A 26,923-nucleotide genomic window follows, 5' to 3' on the forward strand; every position below is an offset into this window, starting at 1 on the left:
ACAAGCTGATTTTAAGGACAGGTCATTTGTCACGTTGAGAAATTTGGAATTACTGGTACCTCCCACTATGTTGTCTTGCACTTTGGAAGACCCACTTGCTCTTACATATTTAAGATGTTTCTTGTGAAAGAGAATTTGGGGTGGAAGCACCCTCTGAAAAATGCCAGTTTGCTCTGACTGGTTAGCTCATTTGGTCAATCAGGTACAATTCTGCTTCAGCCCTGTTGAAATTAAATATTTTGACAAAAAGGCTTTTTTTTTGGGATGGAAAGGTGGTATGGGCCTACAAAAAGTATAGAGTGAACTAGCAACATTTCATTACCTTTTTGCTGGTGAGTTACCAGCGTTAGGTATGCCCTCACACTTGAGCTATGTTAGTTTTATTCATGTATTTTTAAAAAAAATAAAATATTGTAGTATTGAAAAGGACCAAACAATGCCGCAAAATAGAATCTAATGCCAGGACCAGCTGGTACGCTTGTATACTCTGTACAACGAGCAGTACTACAGTATGATGCCAGAAATATCAGAGTGGGTGGAGAAGGGTGAATTAAGAGAGTAACAAAAAACTATTAATTCGATTTAAAAACAAAACAACAACAAAAAAATCTATCTTGTACACCAATCTGTTTCTTAGCAGCCTGAAGCCAGTGGAGACATAACTTCACTGAGTAAACCAATATCTGCCAGTCTCACATGACCCTTGCTTCTATATCCCATCTTTAAGCAGTCATCACTTTTGGTACATAATCTTCCTATAAATGAGCAAGACATCTATTTGTGTTTGTTGTTACAGTGAATTTCCATCTTGCATGAATTTGCACCCAGACCGGGAAAGCTAACTCTGTTAGTACAGGGCAACAAGTTATTTGGTATAAGCTATAGTTTTACTGACCCAAGTCTTCATATTAAACAATGAAGGTGAATATGTTCAACACCTGGTAAATATCAAAATTACTGGCATGGTATGGTAGTATGCTAAGGTTAGTATTTAGCTCCCAGCTCTGTGCTATTAGCCTCACAGAGTTGCTAGCATGGAACATGTTTTACTCAGACATGCAATGCAATATGTGCTGTACTACTCTCATACATTGCATTGTGCAAACACTCTTCTGCATGAAAAGTGAAACAGACCATCATCATTAATGCAAAAAGCATTACCACCACTCAGGCTTGAGGGAATGTTAAAATCATGAATTCTTAAACACAGAAACAAACTTAGGTCAAGCAACTTTTCTGTACAGAGAGTTGCAATTTTTGGAACAAACTTGTATAATCAGGAGAATTGGTTGACTTGAAGCCAAAACTGACAAAATAATTGGAGAAGGCTTTTAGAAGTTTTAAATTTTTTTAATGATACTGACAAAAATAACAGGAAAGTACTGTGTTCATGTGTAAAGTAGTCATTAAATCAAGTGAATCAGCAAATGAAAAAGTTACATGTTTCTTTAGTTTTATAACATCAGGTGCTGTGAAATGATTTGTCTAGAGCTTCATATATAATGAATTGATTTCTCCAACAAATGTCTTTTTACAATTTATAAACAAAGTACATGAAATTGTGATAATTTAAAGATTAAATTCCTAATAAAATCAATAAATCTTTTAAATAATTCTCATTATGTAATAATAGGTAATATATTTGATGGGGGTCATATATTTTTTTTTATAGAGGCCTTAATATAATTTATTTAAAACTTTAATTCATATAGTTTTATTTTTTCTTTACATAATAAAATATTGTATACACAAGGCAAGATTTTTTTCACAGCAGTTCACATTGGTTGTTAAACCCATGTCTCTTATGTATGGCTTTAAAATCAATAATCAGAACAAAATGACAGTTTTTTGTTGAGCAGTGCTTTCAGTGAGTGAGTTAGTGTGTTTATAATAGCAGACATGGTGGCAGAGTAATGTGTCAATGCATTCACACTTTGGTCACCGGGGGAACCTCCTGCAGCCGCCTCAGCAGCTTTTAGCAGACATGTGTAGTTCATAATGACTTCATCCACTTTGGCTACCACCTCACTCCGTTCACTCTCGGCACTCAGGCCTTCCACTAGTGACATGCAGGCTTGGGTTAAGCAACAGAGTGTGTGGAAGCTGTGTGTCAGAGTGAGCAGCAACTCCTCCGGGCTGCTGTACTCTGTGGCCATCTGACTACAGGAGCTATTCAGAACTTTGGCCTGCATGAAAAGCAGCTGAGAGAATGTTTGCATGTCAGCCTCGTTGACCTCCGGTACGTCACCTCTGGACTTATGTCTCACACTGCTTTGCAACACACTGATCATCTCTAAGGCATCCTTCTGTGCAAGTGCAAACCCTGTGTGAAGGCTGTAGGTTTTTCCCTTCATTGAATTTATATGAGCTAGTCTTTCTTTGAGGCTCATGTCATTCATAGACGTGGGCGTACTGCTGTGCTTAGCTTTATTTTCTGCTTTGAGGACCAGCTTTTCCTTTCTACTGAAAGAAACTGAGCTGTGAGAGAACAAAGCATGTGAAAGCACCTCTCTATCTCCATCACTACCATGGGTGTTTGACTTTCTCTTAAGGAAACAGTGACTGAATGGCCCACGACACCTCCATGTTCCTGCATCCAACTTTGGAGCTGTTGACTCTGGCAGGAACTGTGTGGGATCTGTTAGCTGCATTTTACCAGATGAATTAGAGGCGACTGAACCCTGGGAAATGCTTTTGGGAAGGGTTTTGGCAGAGATATCCCTCTGCACATTTGGGGGATCTTGAGACTGCATATTTTGATTATCATTCTTCCCAGCAAGTGTGGCTTTGGTCTTTTCTATCAGTGCTTCTAAACTCCTGGAACCTGGTAAGAAGGTGCTCCAGCTCCTCCTGAGCTTCTGAACCCCGCGTGGCTTCCTGAGGCTGTCTGTTGTTGTGTCACATGATGATCCACTTGAGGGGAAAGCCAGAGCCTTTGGGTCAGGCTGAGGGCTGGCCAGTGTTAGCCCGCTGGGCTCTGTGCTACTTTGTAATGATGAAGGTGACATGATTGTGGTGGTGGTTCCAGTCTCATTACAGAGAGCTAAAGATGACTCTTTCCCAGCCTTCTTCAGCTGTGTGCAAGCTACACTAGGGGTAGTAGGAAAACAAAGAGAACTGTTAAGCATTTCCCTGACAGCAACAAAAATGCTTCTTTGTTGTGTTATCCAGATATCCCAATTCTTTTTTCTTTTTTAAGTGGCAAAAAGAGTGATAGTTTACATTGTTAGAATTTTATGGAGACAATAACATGGGAATAACATTAGTTTCTGAAACACTGAGATGACTTCGTTTGGTTTTTAAATATGCAATATTTTCACACTTTATTCTAGCAACTGGGCCAAAATCTACCCTCAAGCACCTTAAAAGCTCATTTTAGGTCAACACACACAAGCAGAATCATTGCCTTACTTCAGACACATCTATCTCAAATTGAGAAAAAAATAACAAACTGTCTATAAAGCTGGATAATACTACAAAAAAGAGAGAAAATCTTTGTAATTGGGTGCTTATTTTCTAGAACTGATGACCATTCTTTTTTATACAGTGAAACGAAAAGAAATTAGAAGGAACACCTTGCTGTTTAGTCTTACCTGTGGTTTCTTTTATCTTGGGTATTCTGGTACTACTGTCCCGTTGGCTCCCAAACCCAGGTTCGGCACTGGTAGCTGCATGGATCTTCCTCAGCAAGGTGGAGTCTATTGGATGGCCAACTTTTCCCTGCAGTGGGGCTCCATATGCCTTCTCCTCAGCAGAAACATAATTCAGCCCCTTAAGCGAGGACTCTGACAGTACATGCACGTTGTCTGTGGCACAAAGGGGAGAGTCCATAGGAGTGACACAGCTGCTGCTTCCAGTGCTGCAACCAGCATCTATGGAAGAACACTGTGAGCTTTGGAGAGAATGAACACCTTCACTTTGTATTGATGACATTCGTTTGCTCACATGGTATTCGTATAACCGTGCCACATCTTGTTCTGACTGTGGAAGTTTTATCTGCTGCTGCTCATTATCCTGCAAAGTGGCATCACTCTCTGCAGAGACAGGCCCTTTGGATGGAGAGAGGAGATGGGCATTTAACTGTTGGCTTCTTTCATCTAAGTCTTGTTTCTCTCCCTTTGCTGTGAGCCTGTTTGCGTGGGAAGCCTGTGAGTCATTCACACATTCTGGAGCGAGATTCTCTGCCATTTTGTTTCCCGGTACTCTCTGCTGCCATTTTTGATGCCTGTCTTTACAGTGAGTTCGCCCCAGATCAAGTTGATTCATGTAATAGGAATCTCTCACAGTGAAAGCGTTATACTTCCCAACGAGATGAGGGGGCTCCTCTTTAGCCGAATCTTGAGATGTCATGTGTGATTTATCAGAGAAATTGCATGAATCTCCTTGGATTCTGTTCTCCGTCTCCTTCTGTTTTCCTCTCTGTCTGCTCATCACTGAGCCCATGTGCATCTTAGTAAAATACTCACTAACTGATTTTATTTCCATAGTCTCTGGTTCCATCTCACCACCATCTGAGTGAAACATTGGTGAGGAGGCGACAGCAGAAGATTTCGCCTCCTCCTCCTGATGCTCATCACTAGGTGTGCTCACCTCTGTCTTTTCCTCAATCATAGCATGGTGTCCTTCTGCCATGGCTACATGCATTCTCAGGTGGTTCTCTGATTGTCTCTGAGCAGTGGCCAACTCGGAGCTCTCTGTCATCTCAGAAGAGTTTGTCTCATTGCCAGAATCAGAAGACTCGGGACTAAATGCTCGTGATATTTCAACACCTGCGTACATCAGAAAGACAACAATAATTAAAAATTTGATCAGAAGTACATGAGAAATGTTAGAGTGTATAGGCTATAATTAATGGCAATTACAGTGTAATTTAACATGTAAATGACACAGACAATAACAAATATAAACCATTACACAAAATGACTCCACCTTAAAACTGAAATTTGAAATTAGTCAAATACACTCTTTGGTAACCTCCCACCTCACTGAAACATACACAGCTGTTTCTTTTAAGTACTGAAATTTTATCTGGCATGCAAACTTGCATGCCTTTGATTTGTGATAAAAACTGGAAAAAAAGCAGTGCAATACACATGCTTTCTCTGAAAAATATATTTTAAATATATATTTATATATATAGACAAAGTTATTGATACCCCTTAGAGATGACCATAAAAGAAAGAGTTGTATGTTATTTGAAGCAGATAACTGTCTTCAAATACAATAAAATGATGGTCAGTCTTATGATCACTACTATCATTTCATTATTCAGTGAGCCTGTTGAAATGGATGAGCGATAATTTAGTTGTTTCATCTTGTTGTTTGCTCCACACTGCACATGAGGAAGAAGAGACAATCAACTAACCGCACCTAACGACAGAGTCAGGAAATCTGAGATCATGGGTGTCTCACCAAATCATCTATTTTTTTTTCCTTTTTTAAAGATAGCAAGCTCCATAGAAACTGATCCAAAAGACACTAATTTCAAAAGAGAAATATATAAAGAAAAGATTTTGTTTGTTGATATTTGTATTGACAGGTCATACTGACTTCTGGAGAATGTCACACATAAAATGATTACATGTTACAGAACGCCATCATATGTGTGGAGCTCAGAAAATGAATGACAATATCTTCCTCATTTCCTCATTTTAGAAAGCCCAGTCTCAGTTTCAAATAAACCAGCAGCATTATGGCCAAGAACATGTGTCTTAAAGCACCAAAGAACACATGAGAAGGAAAGATAGAACCTTTTTAAAGTCCTGATCCTAATCTAACCCAACATTACAGAAAGAGCTAATGGAGTATGGGGGGATGGGATGGGACCCCTATTCCACCTGAGGGAATAGGAACATTCAAACTACTAGATTAAAACCAGGCTAGAAAAATTCACAACAAATTTAAAATAAAATTGCATTTTTGTTTATATTTAAATAAAAGGGTACCAATAATTTTGGTCATGTCAGTAGATGACTATTTATTAATATATATGTATATTTTTTTTCTGTAAGTTTTTGGTATTAGCAAACTTGTTATATTACTTTGTGTGCAAACGAGAAAACAAATGAAACAAAACAAAATGAATGACACAATAATGAACACAAATGTACTCACAAATGGAAACATAGAACAATGGGCTTTATTGAAAAAACAAAACAAAACAAAAAAAAATAACAAATCAAATATAAATGGCAAGAGTATGTGTGATGTTAATGGATGAATGTTACAATAGTATAAGAAGAACCTGTGCTACTCTCTGATTGTGCTGGACTCTGTTCTTCAGAAGCCGCAAGGGCCTCGAGTGCCTGTAAGGTGGACACCATTGCATCGTTCAGAGGCTCCCTGGGGCCCTCTGCTCCATGGGTGGGCACCGAATCTATTAGAGACACTGGAATATCATTGCTGGCCCCGTGGGCCCGAATCCCAGCTCCCTGTTGTTCATCCTCATCGGAGCTATCCCTGAAACCAGGAGGAGGAGCAGCAATGGCCATATTCAAAGAGTGCAGCAGCACGTCATTGTCCTCCTCATCATTAACTTCCGGTGGTGGAGGGAGGGAGGTCAAGTCAATGATGTCATCGCTGGACCCTGAGAGCGAGAGCAATGTAGGCTTGTCAATGTCACTCATCACAACATCTTCCTCACAGCTGATGTCATCTTCATCTTCTGCATCATCTGTTGTCTCTGCGTAGCAGATATCATGCAGCAGTGGCTCCTCGATGCACTCAGTAGGACCAAAGATTTTGGTGGAGTACGGATATCCATCCTCTATGGCATCCATCATTTTATAGTCTTCCTCGAGGCGCCTGTACATGTGGCTGTGATTGTCTGCAGTCTCTGGGCATTCATCCATCAGTCTCTGGTAGCCCAGATTTTGGGGGTTTACACTGTCCAAAGGAGGGTCCCCAAATATGAAGGAGACTTTTGCATTTCTGGAGGGGTCTTGGGGTTTGGGCCTTGGGATGTTGAGGTAAGTTTGGGTACAAGGGATTCTGCAGTACTCTGCTCTCTCTGCCATATGAACTGTGTGCTGGGGCTGGTGGATCTCAGTTACATATACAGGTTGGCCTTCACATCTGCTGTGGTCGAGGTATTCACACTCCTGGTCAGAATAATCTTGGCTACACCTCAGACTGCTTCTATCTTCACATCCTTTATGTGGTATGCTGTATGCGCTCTCAGTGGCTTGGTAATTTTGCTTCATTCTTCCTGCATTGCCTGCAAAGAGGAACCAAAAAAATTTAACACGTATATTTAAAGACATTCTGCTTGGTCACGATAAAATGATTTAAGGCCAACTTTTTTTCTTACCGTCTGTGTTTTTGGCCACATTGAAGATGGAGCGTCGAGAGTCCACAAGTAATCTGTAATAGCCAGCTGTCAAACAGGCTAGATTCATTGCATCAACAGACTCCATTAAGAGAGTGATGGGCTGTGAAAGAGGAAGATAATCAGATGATGATGAACACAAAAGTAAAGAGAAGGTGAGGCTGCACAGTGAGGTTAAAACAATTGTTGAACATACTTGCTGGTGTAAGGACAAAACCACAGAAAATGTAGAAATGTTTGTTAACCTTAACATCCAGAACATGTAGTTCCACCCTAACTTTGTTTTCGTCCTCTGAGTACATCTCAATGCGGTTGACATGACTGAAGTCGGCCAAAAGTGCCACCAGGTTTGTTTTGGTGTTTATCACATGACTGATACCATATTTAGGCCCAACCAGCAATGTCACTTCTGTGTGCTTCTCGCCTTGCTGTAAAAAGGAAGAGACACCACATACTTTATTGTTTGTCTGTAACTGAACAACATGTGACTCTAGCTGAACATGCAGGGCTACAAGATAGTTGTGCTTACAATTAGCGTGGATTTAAACACACGTCCTCCATAAAGCCTCAAGTCACTGAGATACTTGAGATAATGGACCTTTGCCTGCAAGGCAGTCAGCTAGGAAGGGGAAAAGCAAGAAACATAGGATAAGACACAAACTGGAAAACTTAAACAAGCTACTGACAGCAGAAATAAAAAGAAGTGCTGTTAAAACAACCACTTTTCACCACTACTATGAAACTTAGTCTCCACAAGAGGTCAGCCAAGAGTCAGATGTGGAGCAAAAAATACAGAACAGGAGCACACATGAAAAGACAAATGAAGAAATATGTCTGTACCTTTTTACCAGGTGGTACCAGGTTTTGGTTGGTTTTGAGGATGTGGGTGAGGGCTTTTTTGATATTCTTCTCTTTCATGCTAGACAGTACTGCAGGAGGCAGAAACAACGCCAGGCCCCACTCCTTCCTGCAGATACACAATTCAATTCATCAAAACAGTAAAATAATCATTCTTGACTGGTGATGGATTTACTTCACACAGAGCTAGTGCACTGATAGACTAGATACAATTAGAATAATCGTAAAGCCAAGTTTTAGGGCAGAATAATGTAAGTGAGGTTATTTGTTTAATAGCACTCTGGGTTTAGCTGTGTCCTTTATGGCTAGTGTAAGTTATTAAACAGAAAAAAAGTGGCTCAATGTTTGAAGACATGCTTGAAATTTCAGCAAAACAATATACAGTGAAATCCAATCTACTTACTCAATATACTTCAGGGAAACTTTCTGGGACTGCTTGGTATTGATGGTTAGAATATACATTTGCAGGGCAGCCAGACGTAGCGCTGTGTCGTATTTCAGCTCTGACCCAAATCTCTCCAATACCACATCATTGCAGCTCTGGGTGAGGCAGAGAGGGAGAGGACAGGGAGAGGTTACACTTAGTCACTCTTCTTGTCATGAAATACAAGACAGCAACACAACAACACTCCTGTGGTGAGTGTTTTCTAATTCTACCTCCAAGCCCTGATGAATTCTAATATCCCATACTGCAAACATGACATGAGAAATTTTTAATTCCACCAAAAAAAAAAGAAGAATTTTTATATATTCACCTGAACGTAGAGATACTCAAAGGCTACTGCGTCTCTCCTAAGTAGGTCCACGGGATCCTTTGGAACAAAAGTGATTCGAAAGAAGCACTTCATCTTATGTGACCCTGGCCTTTGTGTCACCTAGAGCATAAATACAAGATAGGGAGGTCCATTAGTCTTCAGGTGTTTGCATTTATAGCATATCTTACAACAAGCGTCTGCAGTCTGATGAACATGGACAGTGCTAAACCTCTGGGTTCATCAAAGTATACGCAAACTTGAGAAATTTGTCAGAATCAATGTCCTGTATTTATACTCATTCGAGGAAATAACTGACATTTTGGGAATAGGTATTTAAATCTTTCAATCTTTGAGGGTTACTATGGATGAAAAGATCAATACCACATATAAATAATGTGTACACATATTCAGTAGCTAAAGCTAGGCAATGCTTAGTTTGCATGACACTCACACGCACACAAAATAACTTTATCTGCTTGTTTAAAAAAAATAGTATTTAATTCATGAATGTGTTGAATTTTTAAACACATCTTGTTTAATTTAAATCCAGCCTACCTAAAGTAAAAAAAAATAATAAATAAATAAAAAAAAAAAGTTATTTTGTTTAAGTAGATGCCTTGCTTGGCTGGGAGCGGCGTTTCCTGGTTTATGCTGGGGTTAGCTACGCTAATGTCTTCTGGCATCATCTTTTTAATTAATGTGCTCATAAAAGAGATGCATTGCTATATTTCAATGGTCAAACTTGTACATGTTATTTTTTTCTGAGTTTAGCAGCATCCAACAAAGGAAATCTCACCTGAGTTAGCATCTCCTGCTCATGCAGGAGCATGAGTTTGCTGGCAGAGCCCTCAGCTCTTTGCTCAAGCATCAGAGAGAAGTGCTCGATGCTCTTAATGGATAGCTTTTCTTGCAGGGTCAAGATGACGTCCTTTCACATGGACAATGTCATAGTTAATACAACATGAGAACTGTGCAGATGCAGCAGCTTATCTGTGTTCAGCTCAATGGCATAACCATACGTCATTTTTACAGCCTAGCATAATAAAAACATGAGCATTTTTCAGCATGCAATCATAATCCCAGCTGCAATAGAGAAAAAAAAATAATGCAAATGTGAATATGTTCCCTCTGTTCAATAGGTAAATATGCTCCAACTGCTTTTTTAAAAAAGTCACAACTTCAGTTAAGTAGAAGTTCAAAAAGCCATAGATAAAAGAAAAAGCCACACTTCATAATGAACACACTGAGCATCACTTTAGATTACATAACAGCATTTCCCAGTGAAAGGAGATTCTTCCCGGCACCTACCTTAATGGATGTGTTGCTGTCAAATTTAAATGATTTAGTCTGCCCATTCTCCAGGTATACTTTCAGAACATTTGGCATGAAAAGAAGGGAGTTGTCCTTTACAGTTTCCTAAGGATAAAATAAGAATGATGTCAGAAAATCTAATTTTTTCTGACTAGTAGGCCTTTTATATACTGTCATGCATCAAAGAGGGGTGGGAAATCCTGTAATTATAGGACATATCGTAAGTGGAAGTAAAATTAAAGGAACAATTCAATGACTTTCTGGCCAAAATATTCTCATTTCTGTATGGCCTGAAGCAAATCACAGCTAACTTTCCTTGATTTGCCAGCTCTGAACTAAAGAAATAAAGCATTCAGATATGCTGAGCTTTAAGAATATTTTTAAGTTCATAGAGGTAAATACTGCATGCCTGGTTCTAATTATTATGATTGACAGTTATGCTCCCATTAAGACTGCAACAACTGTGCTGATTTAATATTCTGAGGTTATATATCTATTGTACTGTTACTGTAATTGTGTTATTTTGGCCATGGACGCTTTTTGAAAAGATACTTTACATTTCAAGAGTTATAAAGGTAAAATATATACAAATAAATAAATACATTAAAAGACTGGAAACAACATCATGCCTGACTGTCCAAGACAACTCAATCGACCTCACTTTAAAGCTCATGAGATTCTCACGCTACATGGGAATTAGATCGTTTGACCCTCTTTTCTCTTGGAAAGACAGTAACTAACTCTTGTATCAAATATTTATGTTTCCTCTTATCTATTTACATTTTTGTATTGTATTACTTCCAATGACATTTTGAGCTATCAAACTAGCGACAGTAATATAAACTAACAGTTGCTTCCCTATTTTAGCTGTTTTTTTTGTGTGTGTTTTTTAAGCGTCCATGCATGTGTGACTCACTCAGTAGTTTGGAGAAGCTCTGTGAGAGGGTCTGCTTTTTCAATCAATCACACGCATTGCTTACACACGCACTTCAAATGATGGTTGTGGAAAAAGTTTATTTTTCCTTTATTTTTCAATGGTTGCACTAATCTCCAGCTTGATGAATTCAAACTTTCTGTCTGTAATTTCTCATTCAGTAGCTTGATGTGCACAGAATGAATCAGTGTGACTTACTGGGACCTGTCCATTGATGATGACCTCTTCAGCGAAGCGGACTTTAACAGGATTAGTCTTTAACTTGGCCTTTTTGGCTGCACTGATGAATGCAGATTTTGGTGACTTTTTGGAGGGAAAAAAGAAAAAGAAAAATTATGTAAAGAATTATTGGCTCCTTCAAAATTTTTTTTTTTTTCCCACATGAGCCTTCCATTACTCCACTTATTACTGATACAATTAAGGTAGCACTTTGTAAGAGTGTGAGAGGGAATAAAACCCCAATGCCATTATGTCACTGCAAAGAAACTCCCTGTAAACAGAAGTAAATACAGGCTGGATTATAAGTGCTTGGTCTATGTATCCCTGCACTGAAGTATATAATATCTTGCTCCTAAATCTTATTCAAGTTTTGCCAGTTATTTAGTGGTTAATTTTAAAGACTTAGACTCATCATGCTGAAAATCTAAAATAATGAGACTGAAAAGATAGAACCATGAAAATCCATGATGACTGGGTGATTGTTGCATGGTAAAATTAATCAGATTTTAACATGGGATTCTGGCCACACATGAAATAGCACAGGATACATTTTCTATTATGAGAGCCTCCATTCATGTGTTTGTAACCCTAATTCTACTTTTGGAGGGAATTCAAGCATAATTCCATTTCCACCAACTTATTATGTGAGCTTTAAACCAAGGCGTCATAGAGTATATGTTTCTGGCACTACATGTTCCCCACCATCTGGTGCTCTGTGACTTGAGGAAATGTTGATGTGGCAGATTCATACGAGGACTTGTGATATTCTAAGTCTGCAACACTTGAGAAGTCATAAATGCTGTGTCAACTGGACTTCCTTTTAGTTATTCAGGCTCTAACACTTTGTTAAGAAGTAACTGATATGGTGCCAGCACACACATATGGCATGATTGATGTCCTGCTTTCAGAGAATCAACAAAATAATCACTTTCAAACACAGAAACAGCCTAATGGCATACACTTGACTTCATTCATCTTCATCTTAGAAACTCACTGGATACGGCTGAACCACGGTCAGTAATATGGACTCCTTGCAGCTCCTGTGGGACACAAATAAAAAGATATGAAAGATTTTTTTCAGTGACCATTTGTTAATAATAACAGAAGTAAAACAAATAGAAAAAAAAAAAACTGTGTTCCTTTGGCGCTCCTGTCAACCCTATTTTACTGTTGTAGGGATGAATTATGTTACAGAGACAGAGCCCGTTCAAGGCCATGAGAGCTGTAAAGGAGTGGCCATGTGGGCATTAGTCCCTGTACTGTTTACAGATTGCTGCACAGGTCATACAAGGACCAAACACTCACAGTTAGCCACTCAGCTGTGACTGTGAAATTAATCTAATGAGATGCTCAAAAAAGCATCACCAACAGCGTACAGCTAAATCACGGCGAACGGTGGAGGTGGCTAAAATAACACGTCATATCTATCCAGCTGAAAGAAATGGGTTTAGTGTGTATACTTTATATAAAGTAGACACATCCCCTGAAGGGGGGTTATACACTGGATGATTTCAGAATTAACATTAAGCAGTTTTTTTTCTGTATTTAATTTGAACAGCTTCACTATCAAGCAGCTGTCTTACCTGACGAGATCAATAACCCTCTCTCTGGGTGCTGAACTGACTTGCTCATCATTAATCATGATGATCTCGTCCCCTGGGATCAGCTTGCCTTCTGATGGACCCCCTGCCAAAGCAAAACAAACAGCACTTCAGGCACACATACTGTGCACAGCCTCTGCATTTTTCTCGATTTTCTTTGTATCAAGTCTTGGGGGCTTAAAGCTGTAATGAAAGCGTACTCATAGACGGCTGTTAAAATCGGTGAATCATCCACGCAAACTACTGCCTCTGTTTTTTTTATTTATTTATTTTTCTTCCTAGCTCCATTTAAGGTGTATTTCATCTCGTGTTGACACAGTAAAAAGTTGTGGATTGAATGAGTCACTAGTTGTAGAGCTCACGTTGCTGCTTGGTCAATTTACCTGGTGTGACTGAACGGACCACCACAGGTTTCTCACTGCCTGCCACAAATCCAAAGCCAAGCACGGGGTCCCGCCTCATCTCCACCTTCCGGGGCGTTGGTGGCACAAGCTTGTCTCCTTCCAGACGAACTTCCTCCAGGGAGTTGCTCTGGGAGACGTGGCTGATGGAATGATAAAGAGAATACTTCCTGGTCATTGTTGCTACATCATTAAAAGCTTTTGTGAGGTGTTGAATGTTAATGCACTTTTAGACCCTGCTTTATTAAATCGGTTGTACATACAGATCAAATAGACCTTTTTATGCATCCATTATGTTAATTAATCAACTGGATCTGAAAAATTTGCATTAAGTAAAAATTTTCACATTTCACAGTGAGACAGTTTCCAAAATTTCTCTTGTTTATCCCAATTTAAGTGGAATATCTGACAATTTGGTTATTGGCTTGTGTGACTATTGTTCAGACAATCTTAATTTTCTGCTATTTAGTAGGCACATGATATTTTTTTAAACAAAAAACTACAAAAGTCTAAATTACATGGAGAACCTAAAGTTAAACACATATAAAGATGAGAATAAATAAATATAATCAGAAACATATAGACATACAGAAAATAATAAGAATTTTCTATATTTTGCATTATGTAATTAATCATTTATTTGATATGCACAAACTGGATGCAACTTTAAAGTATTATTTGATGTGAATTTTTACAATCTTTCTTTGCTCTCCTCGGCTGCAAAAGCAGCAGCAGCAGCAGCAGCGGTAACTCCGTATGGTGCCAACAGTGTTGGTTAATTAAAGCCGTGGGCAGACAATGTGTAATTCACAGTTATTCTTGAAACACATTCTATTCACCACTAAATACCAACAATTAATCTTTCATGGTACAAAGACACAGTTAGATCTGTCAGATGCATTCACAATACCATGAAAATACTGACACAAGGGTAACAAGTTCAAAGCTGTTTGGTGATTGTCAGGTAATATTTTGAGGGAGAATTCAGCTGCTCCTTCTTAGACTAAAAGCCATGTGATCTACCATTAGGATTTAGATTATAGGTGTTGGAAATATATATAAATATGCTTAACCCTTCAGTATACCATATACAAAAGAAAAAATATATATATTACCAGTCACTAAAAATTGGTCTAGTTCTAGTGGGCGTTCATAAAGTGGCAGTGAAGGATTCATACTTCTACATCTAATACCAAACAGTGCAGAGATGTTTGAACCACACGAACCATATGGTGCCCTTCATACAAAATCCAACAAACTAGGCTGAATCAGGCATGATTAAAAACAGAGCGACAGTAACCTGAGACAAAACAAAAACATTCTGCGTGCTACTGTACTGTTTGATTTAAAAAGCTTTGTCTCTACAGCAACACCAATATTTCTTACAATTAAGATGCTTTACATAAATCCGTCTGGCTTGTTCTACAAATCACAAAGCTCCTATACCTCTCCCTACCCCCTCCCTTATATATTAAAGCTCAATTTAAAAGCAGTTCATTTTGTACAGTAAAAAATATCTATTTATTTGATTTCACATGCTGGTACGTGGTTGCTGCCATTGGATCAGTATTATTATGTTGTTTTTTTTTTCTTTGTTTTTTTTTTAATCAATCGAATGCCTAAAAGTTTTTTTTTTTTTTTTTTTAACCTTTATTTAACCAGGTAAAAAATGTTTGAGAACCAGTTCTCATTTGCAAACATGACCTGGCCAAGTAATGTGCCACTCTAAATGATAACATATGCTCATATTAAGTGTTATAAACAAGCCACAGTACATGTAATCAAGACATTATCCACTTTGGTTTAATTAAAAATGACACTGCCCAAAGCCATATAATGGTCACATTGATCAGGCATGTGCATGCCGTATTAATTTATAATCAGATCTTAAAACAGGGATTGTCTTTTATTCTTGCATAAAACTGTTGGATGACTTTTAAGGTGCTGGAGACTATGTCTACTAGGTATACAATATCAGGCTGCAGTGTTGCAACCTCATTTTCTTTCAGTGGGAATAATCATTTGTTTTCTTTTAACTTTTAAAAATCTGGGAACGGAAAAGTCTAACAGCTTTTTAAAAGTGAAATGTCCTTCCCTTCCTAGATTTTTGGATTTCAGTAGTTTAGCAGATCAAACTTTTTTGTTGGCAGGCCAGATTAGACTCTTTTATGTGCAATTTATGTGAAATTTTGTTTTACATTGTGTGTCTAAACTAAGCAAAAAGCCTAAAAAAAGCCTGCATAACAAGATTTGACATTTATCCTTGTGCTTGAATTGAATGATACTTAATTAATCCAAAAGGGAAATTAATTAACACATTAATTTATTTAGGTAGTAATTTAATTATTTAGTTAGTCAGATAGTCTAACTCATGGAGCCATGATGTAAAGCTACTCCAAATTGTAAGAATGGCCTTTTATATTGGTCCTCTGGACCCTGCAGTGTTGTCTGTTATGTTGTTAAGCTTGTGTAAAATTTGGTTCTAATGGCTCAGGAACTGTCCCCAGAATACAGCCAGTCTTCTTTATCCGTTTGGCCAGTTTCTCTAAATCACTAACACACTATTAATGCTCCCCACTATATGGATGCTGGCCTTTGCGCCAGCCTTCTTTAGCTTGGAGGATACAGCATTTTAGTTTAATTTAAAACTACAAGCACTTAGAAAATGGCCAGAGGGTCACTGAGAATAACCCCAAAAGGCCCAATGGCTCACCCAGTACACCCTAATTCTAACCTTCTGGATCACCAGATCCAGAATATCAACATGATCTGGGTAAAATAAATAAATAAATGTTGGATCATCTACTGTGATGAAAAAAATCCTGGATCAACACAGTGATTCAGATCACCCCCAGATTTTAATCAGTTGTTTCTTATTTCATTTCAGAAATTTCCTGAAAATTTCATCAAAATCAATAACTTATTTTTTGAGTAATGTTGTTAACAGACACAAACAGACAAACGTGCACTGCTGAAAGCAAACTAACCTCTGCCTTGAACTGTGTTAACTATCAAAGGCTTTTAGAGGTGTTGCTAAGCTTATTTCCAGCACAGAACCATGTCTGTTTTTATTTCCCAAAGATCACAATCATAGTACCGGCCTCAGCTTTGTCCTTAGCTCACATTCCTGTCAGTTTTGTGTGTGTGTGTGAGTGTGTGTGTGTGTGTGTGTGTGTGTGTGTGTGTGTGTGTGTGTGTGTGTGTGTGTGTGTGTGTGTGTGTGTATTCTATATCATTTACTGTGGATGATGAAGTTGTGAAAATCTTCAGATTTAGAGAGCTGAGAGATCTTACTGCTAAACTGATAAATTCTTTTGCGATTGGGTCTATAACATGGTGTTGAACTCCTCTTGATCTTTATGTTTGAAAGACTCAACTTCTCTGAGATGCTTTTTTTATACCCCCCATGTTATTAACCTGCCAAGTGTGAGATGTTTAATCAGATAGAATTACAAAACTTCCATGGTCTCATGGAAAGGAAAAGTACAAATATTTTGATAATTGATAACTATTTTTGCCCCAAATATAGAGATATTTTATCATACTGGTGTCATGGGGTTAGATTAGCAAGTAGGAAAGAAATATAGACAATATTTTGAACATTGTTATCAAACAAGACTGAGATTTATGAATCCCTATGCCACAATGTCAACTTCTGGCACCATGAACTTCATCACATTTTAGCAGCATTTACAGAGATCCAGCTGCCTCTACACAAGTATGTCTTATTTACTTGTTATTATCATAAGTGAAGCAACCATTCCACAATTTTTAGGACAAAAATATGAAAAATCATTTCATTCACAGTCAAATAACATTTTTGAAATAGATGAGAAGTTGTTTCTGTGGTTTATTTAATACATTTTATAACAGTATGCAAAAGTAGCAGCCTATTGGGACATGTAACCTTTAGTTTCCTGCAATGAAAGATGAGCCCAGAATATCATACATTCTAAAGTAATGCACTTAAAAGTCAAACAAATATCATAATTTACATGCAATTATCTGTAATTTGCTCTTAAAAAGACACATTTTGTCCTCCACTGTGCCACTGCAACATAAAACATTGAATACATCTCCTGAGGAATAAACACCAAGTAAAACATTCGGTCAACAAGAACAGTCACTGTATACCACATCTATGCATTTGAATTTAGGAAAATCCTTAAGACGCAGTTAGTTTGCTTTAGTGTGTCAGTTTTTGCCTTTAAATGACAAACATAACAGATTGTGCACAGATCAAAACCATATGGACCTGTGCATTCAGGAAGAGTGCAGTTCCCTCCCCAGCACAGCCACCTGCTAAACATGGCTAGATTCCCATTATGCGGACAGCCATGCATCTTACGCTCCCTAATCATACTCATTAGCTTCTAGCGTAGCTCCGTACAACTCAATATAGAAATCACGAATCACGCTGAGATCTTTACAGCAAATAAACTGAACAGCAACGGGCAGCAAGAATTGTTGGCCTGATTCTCATTGTAGAAAAGTATTTGCAAGTATTTTCTTGCAAGATGTTTTTTATAAAGTAGTCCAAAGTAATATCAGAAAGAGTAAGCCTATTACCAAAAGCAATATCCTGTTACTCCTTTTCCAGAAGCCTGCTTTGATTAAATTAATCATTTTTTGAATTTGAGGAGGTTATGTGTGTCCCTCTCAGGTCACAAACATCTAAACCTCCTGAATCTCCTAAATCTTGTAAATATTTTGATAAAGTCAGTTTATGCTCTGACCTTTGGTACACAGTATAGTGGCATATTTAAGAGAAATTGATACTGTCCCATCGAAGGCTTTGAGAATTAGTTTTCTATTTGGCCGAAATTAACCCACTCTGATAAGCTCCTTTCTGTTTTTACAGTGGTTGATAAAGCACATTAAAAATCCTAAAACCTGTGTGTGAAATTGTAAATATTAAATGCCTTCTGCTTTATTCATGTGCTCCCGTCACGCAGACTAGGCATGTGTTCCACTGAGAAACACAACAATTCGGGATCTGCACCCCGGAGCCAAAACAGCACAAACTAGCACAAGTAGCCACAGACAGTCACAGGAAGAGACATTTGATTATTCATGAGTCTTTCTCAAATTTAAAAAGGAAAAGCTGGAGCCAAGCAGCCTCCATGATCTGCCTCATGCAGACTCACTCTGCATCCAGCACTTTCACTGCTCCTTACTTCTTATATAACTCCTCTGACATCACGCTTCTCATGCTATAACCCATGTGTGACAAGTGCTCTCCTTTTATTCTGTACACCAGCCAAGTAATCTACAATGTCATGTACTTGAGTGGTCTTTGTTTTCCGATTGCATTCTAACTTCAGTGAAATCAGTTAGCAATCTTGTGAATAAATGAAAGGTGCAAATATTGGAAAAACAGTTGGCACAGCAACACTCTCTAAAATACTGCATTTTGCACATAATACTTGAGATAAAGAACTATAAAAGCCAGCCACATCAACAGAGTAGCTAAAACACTCACTTGTTACACTGCTACGCACACAAACATAAAAAAAAAAAAAAAAAGAAACGGTCTTTTTACCTGCCTGCACAGATTTCCAAAAATGCCTCTCACAAAGGATCAATTAGGATGATGACACAATAACCCAGGCATCCTCTGAAGAACATGAAGAGTCTTGGATCAAAACAAGATCCTGTGCAGGTGAAATTCATCAGCTGCGGCAGCTCACACACTTACACTCTCTAAAGTCCTCTTCTGCATTTGGGCGACTGCATGAGGAGCTTTGTGGGTGTATGAGAGCGTGAGAGAGTAAGAGTCGGCAGGGGCAGAGTGTGCGCAGCAGCGTCGGCAGCAGAAAATCAGTATTCTGAATGCTCCGATGGAGACAGTGTGCAGGCAGTGACGTGGCTGGAATAATCACAGGTTGGCAAAGCGTCTGAAACATCTGGGATGGAGAAAGCTCCCCCTCAGTTTCTTTAAACACAGGGCACTTACTTGATGTAGCAGTCACGCCCCTCTCTATTGGTGCCCATGTCCCATCCATTTGGAGGTCCCTGTGAAGCACTCCAGGTCCCTGAAGGGGGCAGCCAGCCTGAGGATTTGGTCCTGTGGCTGTAAAGGCAGATACAAGAAAAAATTCAAGCAAATGTTTTGCATGCTGTATCAAACGATGGGGTTTTATTACGAGAATAAAATAATATTTGCCCAAAAGATCATTGAATCACAGTAGCTATAAATAAATTGCATTACGAAGCGGTTCAAGTCAAGTGATGAGAGATTGCCCAATTCCAGCGTGATAAACAATGTTCCATAGGCATAGTTCACTCAGTGAATACAAATCAAATTAATTACATAAGCTAGACACACAGGCAGAGTTGTCATGCCTCACTCTTGTGCTTTGAGAGGCATGAAATTGGTTTAATTGCTAGATGTCAGGACATTCTTTATAAAAGCAGCCCAGAGGAATTCTCTTATAAAGTACTGATTTGGGTTTCTCAATGTCAAGATGATCTGATAAACTTTATTTGACAATATAATCAGAACTATTTCACACAAAACTGTCAGTTGTAGCCTATAAGTTAAAAAAAACAGCAGCTGTCTAAATCTCAGCTTCAACTAATTTTCAGATTTTTATGGACAAAACACACTTTTGCACAGTCCTTTGCCTATGCCACAAGTTGAAAGAGTGCAGGTATTCTGGAAGACTGTGACTGGTTAAAACATTTCCGTCTTTATGCCTGCCCCCCATTTCTTTTGTTCTCTTTATCTCCGTCTTTGTGTCTGCACACTAGCGATGCTATGAAAGCAGTGGCAGTAAGTTATGTCACTTCAAAGGCTTGTCTGCTGTGTAACAGGGCTCTTCGCATTCATTATTCAAACCCTCTCTTTCTTTCCTTCTAAATGTTTCCCCAGTTACTGTACCGATGATAATAAATTGTGCATGCCATGCTTATTTATCTGCATAAGATTGTCTCTTAGTATGTGTTTGCTTAGGCTCACGTGTCCATTTCATGAGATATAAACAAAGTGTTGCCAATTTATCAGCACAGTCTATAAGCTATAAAGAAGTGACAAATGATTGTGAAACTACTTTCAGATGGTCAGTCAATTACAAAACAATGCAGCATTAGTTAAAGCAACTTAGACTAATAAGAAAAATCTCTTAAGTGCTAGTGAGTGCGTATAACCACCACTAATTCATGAAAACAATGGTAAAATAAAATGCTGTTTTTCATTTGTGCATGACATTTTAAGGCCTCTGAACACAGAAAACAATCAGATTTTTTTCCTGTTTGTGTTTGGGGGTATTAATGTTTCCACATAGATATGGATTTATTTGACCTACAGTACATTAACTGAGTAGAGGCTTCGATGTTGTATATTTAGAACATTTCCTGCAGCTCATCTGATGCTGTGTGACACTGTTGGAGCCATGTTCATCTTTTTCATGAGTACTAACATTAAACCAACAGCCATGCTACAGCAAGCAGTGTTTAAAATATACAGGACCATTTTTTTTCTACATTTAAGTCAGGAGAAAAACAAATACATAGCTCCTGCTTATAAATGAAGTGCCATAATGACAGCATTTTTTAAGATTATACCTTCAGCACTGATATGCTTGACATCATAAAGTGTTTCATACTTACAGGTTCAGCTGAAGTGCCTTCAAAATATGTATTTGAACTTCCAAACTGGTCCAAAAAATCCATTTTCTGTCGATCAGCCTCAGTGTTTCTGTATTAACAGCACAGTGACAGATACTGTGATCTTTGATTTCTTCTGTCTGCAGATGGGAGGTGCATTATGCCGCTGAGTCGCAGCATTCCAGCTCAACAGAGAGGCTGAAAGGGTTTCACCCGCTGGTGGACACTGAAACTGATCTTCCTCATCAAGCATTAATAAATAATGCCGGAATGGTCACATCGGACTAAGTAATCAAGCGCCAAGTAGGCAAGCCATGCTACACAATTCATGAACAGGTTACCCAAGAGTCAGAATAAAACAATTACAAGAAGAAATGGGAGGCAATGTAGGTTCCTGAAGGATTTATTTAAGCACAATTTGCTTAAAAGGCTAAAATGTATGATGGCATTTCTATATTTAACAAGTGTTTAGATTTGTCTTGCTCTACTTTCTGGTAGCAACCAAACAGTTATCTTCAAAAGACATTAATGCCAAAAGGAAAAGGAAGAGAACCTCCTTGTTTGTTAAATTAACAATCAATAAAGCACATTAGCACTCTGCCTTTGCTACCAACGCAACTAGCAGCACTTTATTACCTCAACTGGCCGATTACCATGCAATTTTCTACACTTGTGTATCAGTCTTCATATCATCATCAAGATGAACAGATATTGCAGTTAGAAATTTAATTGTACTCTCTGAGATATGTGGGACAAGATCAGTTTTTGGTCCCTCATAAAATCTGCATGACCAAAAGTGATTCTATGCTTTATCACAGTAGTTCACTTTCTCTTCCATCTCTCTGAAAAGAAGCATTCTGTTGTCAAGCAAAGGTTGAAATCCTGATAATGAAGGAAGTGACTATGCATTATAGACAAGGCCACAGCTGAGAAGGCTCCCTTCCAACACAGACACTCAAGTTAGTTTGAATAATTGACAATGACATTCTCCACAAGAGTTGGCCATATGAAACCACATTGTGGTACCACATGTCTGCTATTATGCATACACAGTACAAGATATGCATTGTCTTCATGAGGTATTGCAGCTACTTACTTCCTTGGGCAGTGGCTATTTGCACGTGGCAGCAAGTGACTTTTATATGCTGAGGGCCAGAGGACCAAACTCTGCATTCCCTTTTTGATTTTTACAGCTTTCCCAGCACGCATTGAGCAAGACACAAGGGAATAAACCCAGGTTAAGAAACCCATGGTAATTTTAGTTTTCCTTTGCATATGCAATCATGTATGAAACATCACATTTTCAATTGATGCAGCTACTTTCTGTGATTAAATATTGAGATCTTATGTTTCCAGATTCACTACAGTGTCTGTCGTGTAAATACACACATGTACACACTTCATACAATAATACTTTCACAATTACATAACCAGGCTTCAAGAGAATAAGCAATATCAAATCTTCATGCATTTCTTGTCAGTCAGTGATCATTGTTCTTGAAGATGCATTAAAAAGGTCAATGTTCAAACCTCCTTGTGTGTTAGGAAGAGTTGCAAAAATGACTGGAGATGCATCGTGAGGAGGCTGTCATACTACTTTCTTAGTGCTCTTGAATTAAACAGACATTTATGCAGACATATTGCTAATGTGATTCTGTTTGGATATGAAATCTGCTGGGAGACAGAAATGAGTGTCTCCTGGAAGGAGGATGGGGAGAGGTGCAGAGAAGCAGCTCAGACAAAGAGGAACCTCTCTGATTAAAGGCTTTCTTCCTCTTCTCCTTTCAGAGAGACTGCCTCAATCCTGTTGATGGCACATCGACACTGCCTTTCGTTTCAGAGAGCAGCTGCCCTCTGCTTGACTTCTCCAGCCAACGCCACGGCTCTAAGCCTTAGGTCAATATGGCAGCATCGTAGAACATGGTCCAAAACTGCAATTTACATTGCGTGTTGCTATTTAAATGTCACTGTAAATGTGAGGGCTGAAAGAGATTTCAGGGATGCTACTGGGCACACAGCAATGCTATAGGTTGCTTAGTTTTATGCTGCTGTTGATGTACATTTTCTGACTCTTTACATCACATCAGCTTAGATGATGAGGACAAAACACTCTTTTTGCCTGATATGCAAAATTATGTTTTTTTATTAGGCAAGTATGATCACATCAACTCATCCAGTTTAGATGCCTGAAAGACTAGAACCTGTACTTTGTGCCTCGTAGTGTCAGTTTACAGTATTACTGAAATCTTCTGCACAGCAGCACTCACTTCACATTTAGAGTGTCTGTGTTTTCTATTATTCCAACTGAATATTGTATTTCTGTGTTTGTCTTGGTAAGCACTGATATTGTTGCCATGGGCAACTGCACTATCCTGAGCAGCTCTCTGGTGCCTCTATATATATATATATATAAAGATTTTTGGTTAGTTAATCTCTTTTGGGTGGAAATAAAGCAGCATCTGGAAAACAGCCCACCCACTATGATCCTCCTGCTATTTTATGATGAGCGAGGGAGCCTCACTGCCCCACTGTCTCTACTTTACCTGGCAAACAGCAAAATATCGTTATCTAACAAAACAGTTACCATTTGAAACCTTGGTATACAGTATAGGTGGCTGTAACCCAACTTAAGGGATTACTAGGCAAATCAAGTGACTGTAATTCAGAATTTCCAAAAAGTTATAAAATAATATGTAAAACCAAAGAAAGATATCTGTGTTTTCTTTGTAATTTGATTATTAGAGTGCATTTTGTCCAGGCAATCAGCACAAAACATTGACCGGATGTAGTAATGAACTCACCCTGTGGGCACTGAACTAGACATAGATTCTCCTGCACCCCTTTGTGATCCTTGCTGGTTTTATGCTAAACACTTCAAAGGACTACAAAATTAATGGTTGCAACTTCATCCAACGGCCAGCTGGTTCCTGTTTCTGACCCAGAGTCATTTCTGATCTACTCCTCCATGAGAGCTTCTATTTTCAACATCTAAGTATGACAGATATTTTGATTTGTGTATACTCTGATGAGCATTTAGGCTAATCAATTTCTGTGCAGACCAGTGATTTCCTGTGTAAAAACTTTGCTGTCAAAACATGTTAAACAATAGGTTTGATCGTAGATTTTTTTTTCTTTTCTGTTAAAAAAGGGAGAAATGAAGCAAGCAAGCAGCACTAGCAGAAAGTCACACAGTTCAGCATGAGTAGCTTTAAAGCTTATTTCAAATTATTGTTTAGAAAAAACACTTTTCTACAGTTCTACCAAAATATTTAATGCTATTATTTATGTAAGGTTCACTAAAAATAATATTTTCATGTATTTATTTATTTATTCTTAATACTCATAACATGCATGCTTTTGCACACCTGCACTTCACCAATCCAACTTAGTTTGGCAAGCCGGTAAAAACTGACGCTCATTATCACCACAGTACTGTTGTTGAAATACTGTTTATAATGCCGAAGGAATATTTCAAAAGACTAAGAGCACTTAGAAGTATTTTAAGGCCAAGTTGTACATGGAAAGAACTAAGCAGTTAAAAAAGCTTTGGTCAAATGGCTCAAAGTTTGTCAGGGAGAAGAAAATAAGGAGGGGGAATTTGTTATCTTTTGATAAAAGAACTTCAAAAAATAAAAATACTGGCTAGATTTTAACAAAACAAAGAATGAAATGAAAGAAAGAATAAGCTTTTGTTTCTGACAGCAGACACGTCTGGGGGTGTTGCAAAGCAGGAGGAAGAGACAGTGAAGGGAAACGTTCCCTTTATTGTAGCTCTCCATGTAAATGCACTGGGTTCCTCTGGAAACTGTTCTATCGAGCTTAGCATAACACTAGCCTGATGACTTAAATTCTTGCTGGCAGTCGAAAGGGAGAAAAACAGACAAAAAACAAACCAACATATAAAAAACATTGTAGCAGTAGCAACTTCTAATCAGGGACAGCAGTGTGGCATTATTAACAGTGACAGGATGCAGTGACGTTTGTAGTCCACTGGGAGCTACATCATACATGCTGCTGTGGATGGGGCACTAACTGGGAAACAATGTTGCTATCACATAATGGAAAATCACTGCTACCTGTTTGATTTCCTTATGAATTTCTTTAAAAATGAGTTGTTAATTGCATACAGCAGAAATTAACTATTGGTGGCATGTTTTGCTATTTTCTATTGATCTGTTCTCCTATCATAAAACAAACAAATGAACTAAAAAAAACAACATAAAAAATCTGCTAGTGCATTGAGTTGATGACTCATATGTGAGATTATATGTCCCGAATGGGCATTCCTGTGACACAGAGTATATGTGTCACATATAGTGTCTCCGGTTTGCGAGCAGCTTTTCTCCCCACCAGCAGTGGCCTGTTGTTTCTGACTGAGGCAAATCCCCTGGGTGGATTAATGTCCACTAGTAGACCCATGGGTGTATGAAGTGAGTTGTCAGCCTTAGCAATGAATGAATTCTTCAGGACTTAGTTTAATATAATGTTTTCAATTCTCTCACTCACTAAAATTTTAAAAGAAATAGGGATGAAATCTGTCATTTTTGTTGTAAAACATTCAAAGTGTTTTATACCAACTGTAGTTGTATATCCTATTAAGACCATGTGTATGAAAACATGACCAATCATTAGTACATCATGTGTGATTATCAGTGTAAGACAGGTTTATATTATCTCACTTTTGTAAGGACTCACAAAATTATTTATGCCATTTGCTTCACTCATTTACCTCTAACTGGAGTGCATTTGAAAAAAAAACTGCATTGCCATATATATATATATATATATATATATATATATATATATATTTGTGTTTATGTGTGTGTGTGACACTGCACTGCAAATACTTAAGCAATAGAACCATAACGCCTCTCTTCAGTCCATGAAAAGCATGTGAACTTGATATAGACAGTTTAGATCCATGAATCACATCAGCTTTCCCACCCCCACTTCCATCTACCTCACTTGCTCATTCATTTCACATCATACATGACTGCACAACTTGCTCCCCTGAGCAATCAATAACTCAGCATTTTTAATCCCATGGTTCCACATATGATTCCTGTGCCATTCTCAAAATCATGCCTTCGAACATTTGAAACAGCATCTTCCAGAAAACCAACAGACACATCCACAGGCAGGCAAATATATAGCGGACTCACCCTGACAGCTTTGGCATCTTCACAAAGCTGAACACATCCATGTGTGCTTCAGACTGCAGTCAAGGCTACACACTAGAATTCCTCTTCACTCTGGCTCCATTGTCCAGCTTTGTCTTTGGCAATGTGGAATAAATAATTTAGAAAAAACAAAGTGGAGCTCCCACAAGTCAGGTGGAGAGATTAGTCCTGTTGTCTGAGCCTCTGCATGGCTGAGTGATTGCTGTGTCCTCGCCTCAGCAGCACAAATCCACAGCCCATGGAAAAGGATCTGGCAGCGCAGCTTCCTTTGGTAACATCCTTCAAAGCATGCCTCTGTTAGCTGCGTTAAGCCACCTTCATTTAATTTCCATCGCAGTGGAATGATGTGCAGGAGCCGCACAGTAACAACAGCTTTGGAGAGAGGCAGAGAGAGCCTGAGCAAAAGGGAGGGAGGGACAGGGTGGCGATGCTAGTGGGAGATGAAAGTGAAAAAGAGAGAAATGGGAATCTGAGAGGATGTTGTGCTTGCATGTATGGAAGGCACGGTAATTGCAAATGAGGGATGTAACCTGCCTCTAGAAATTCCCCAAACAACATGATGATCAATTCTTGAACTATATTTCCAGAAAGAGAGAAAATGTTTAAAAGAGGAAGAAGGATGCCACACAAATATGTTTGCCAATGCAACATAGGAGCAACAAGAGCAGCTGGAGAGACTGTGTGTTCCTCCCACAGCTGAGGTCCCTGCCTCACAGCTGCATATTACGC

The 26,923-nt window shown here is 38.5% G+C and overlaps 1 protein-coding gene across 3 annotated transcripts; it reads right to left on the reverse strand.

Moving 5' to 3' along the window:
• Nucleotides 1–1,335: 1,335 nt before the first annotated feature.
• frmpd4 (FERM and PDZ domain containing 4) lies at nt 1,336–26,548 on the reverse strand. 3 transcript variants are annotated; one of them, XM_042001651.1, is made up of 17 exons: nt 26,177–26,548; nt 19,363–19,479; nt 13,389–13,549; nt 12,988–13,090; nt 12,399–12,444; nt 11,384–11,488; nt 10,249–10,356; nt 9,737–9,868; nt 8,941–9,060; nt 8,589–8,725; nt 8,168–8,294; nt 7,857–7,946; nt 7,573–7,755; nt 7,310–7,430; nt 6,245–7,216; nt 3,594–4,769; nt 1,336–3,085 (listed from the first exon to the last, which is right to left on the reverse strand). In XM_042001651.1, the coding sequence occupies exons 1-17, from the start codon at nt 26,215–26,217 to the stop codon at nt 1,821–1,823; spliced, it is 5,004 nt and encodes a 1,667-aa protein (XP_041857585.1). In that variant the 5' UTR covers nt 26,218–26,548; the 3' UTR covers nt 1,336–1,820. The 3 variants fall into 3 exon arrangements, with proteins under 3 accessions (XP_041857585.1, XP_041857586.1, XP_041857587.1); XM_042001653.1 differs by having other exon boundaries at nt 3,004–3,090; XM_042001652.1 differs by lacking the exons at nt 19,363–19,479; nt 26,177–26,548 and adding an exon at nt 18,949–19,160.
• Nucleotides 26,549–26,923: the final 375 nt, after the last annotated feature.

Source organism: Melanotaenia boesemani, chromosome 12, assembly GCF_017639745.1.
Source record: "Melanotaenia boesemani isolate fMelBoe1 chromosome 12, fMelBoe1.pri, whole genome shotgun sequence".
In the NCBI taxonomy this organism is placed as follows: Eukaryota; Metazoa; Chordata; class Actinopteri; order Atheriniformes; family Melanotaeniidae; genus Melanotaenia; species Melanotaenia boesemani.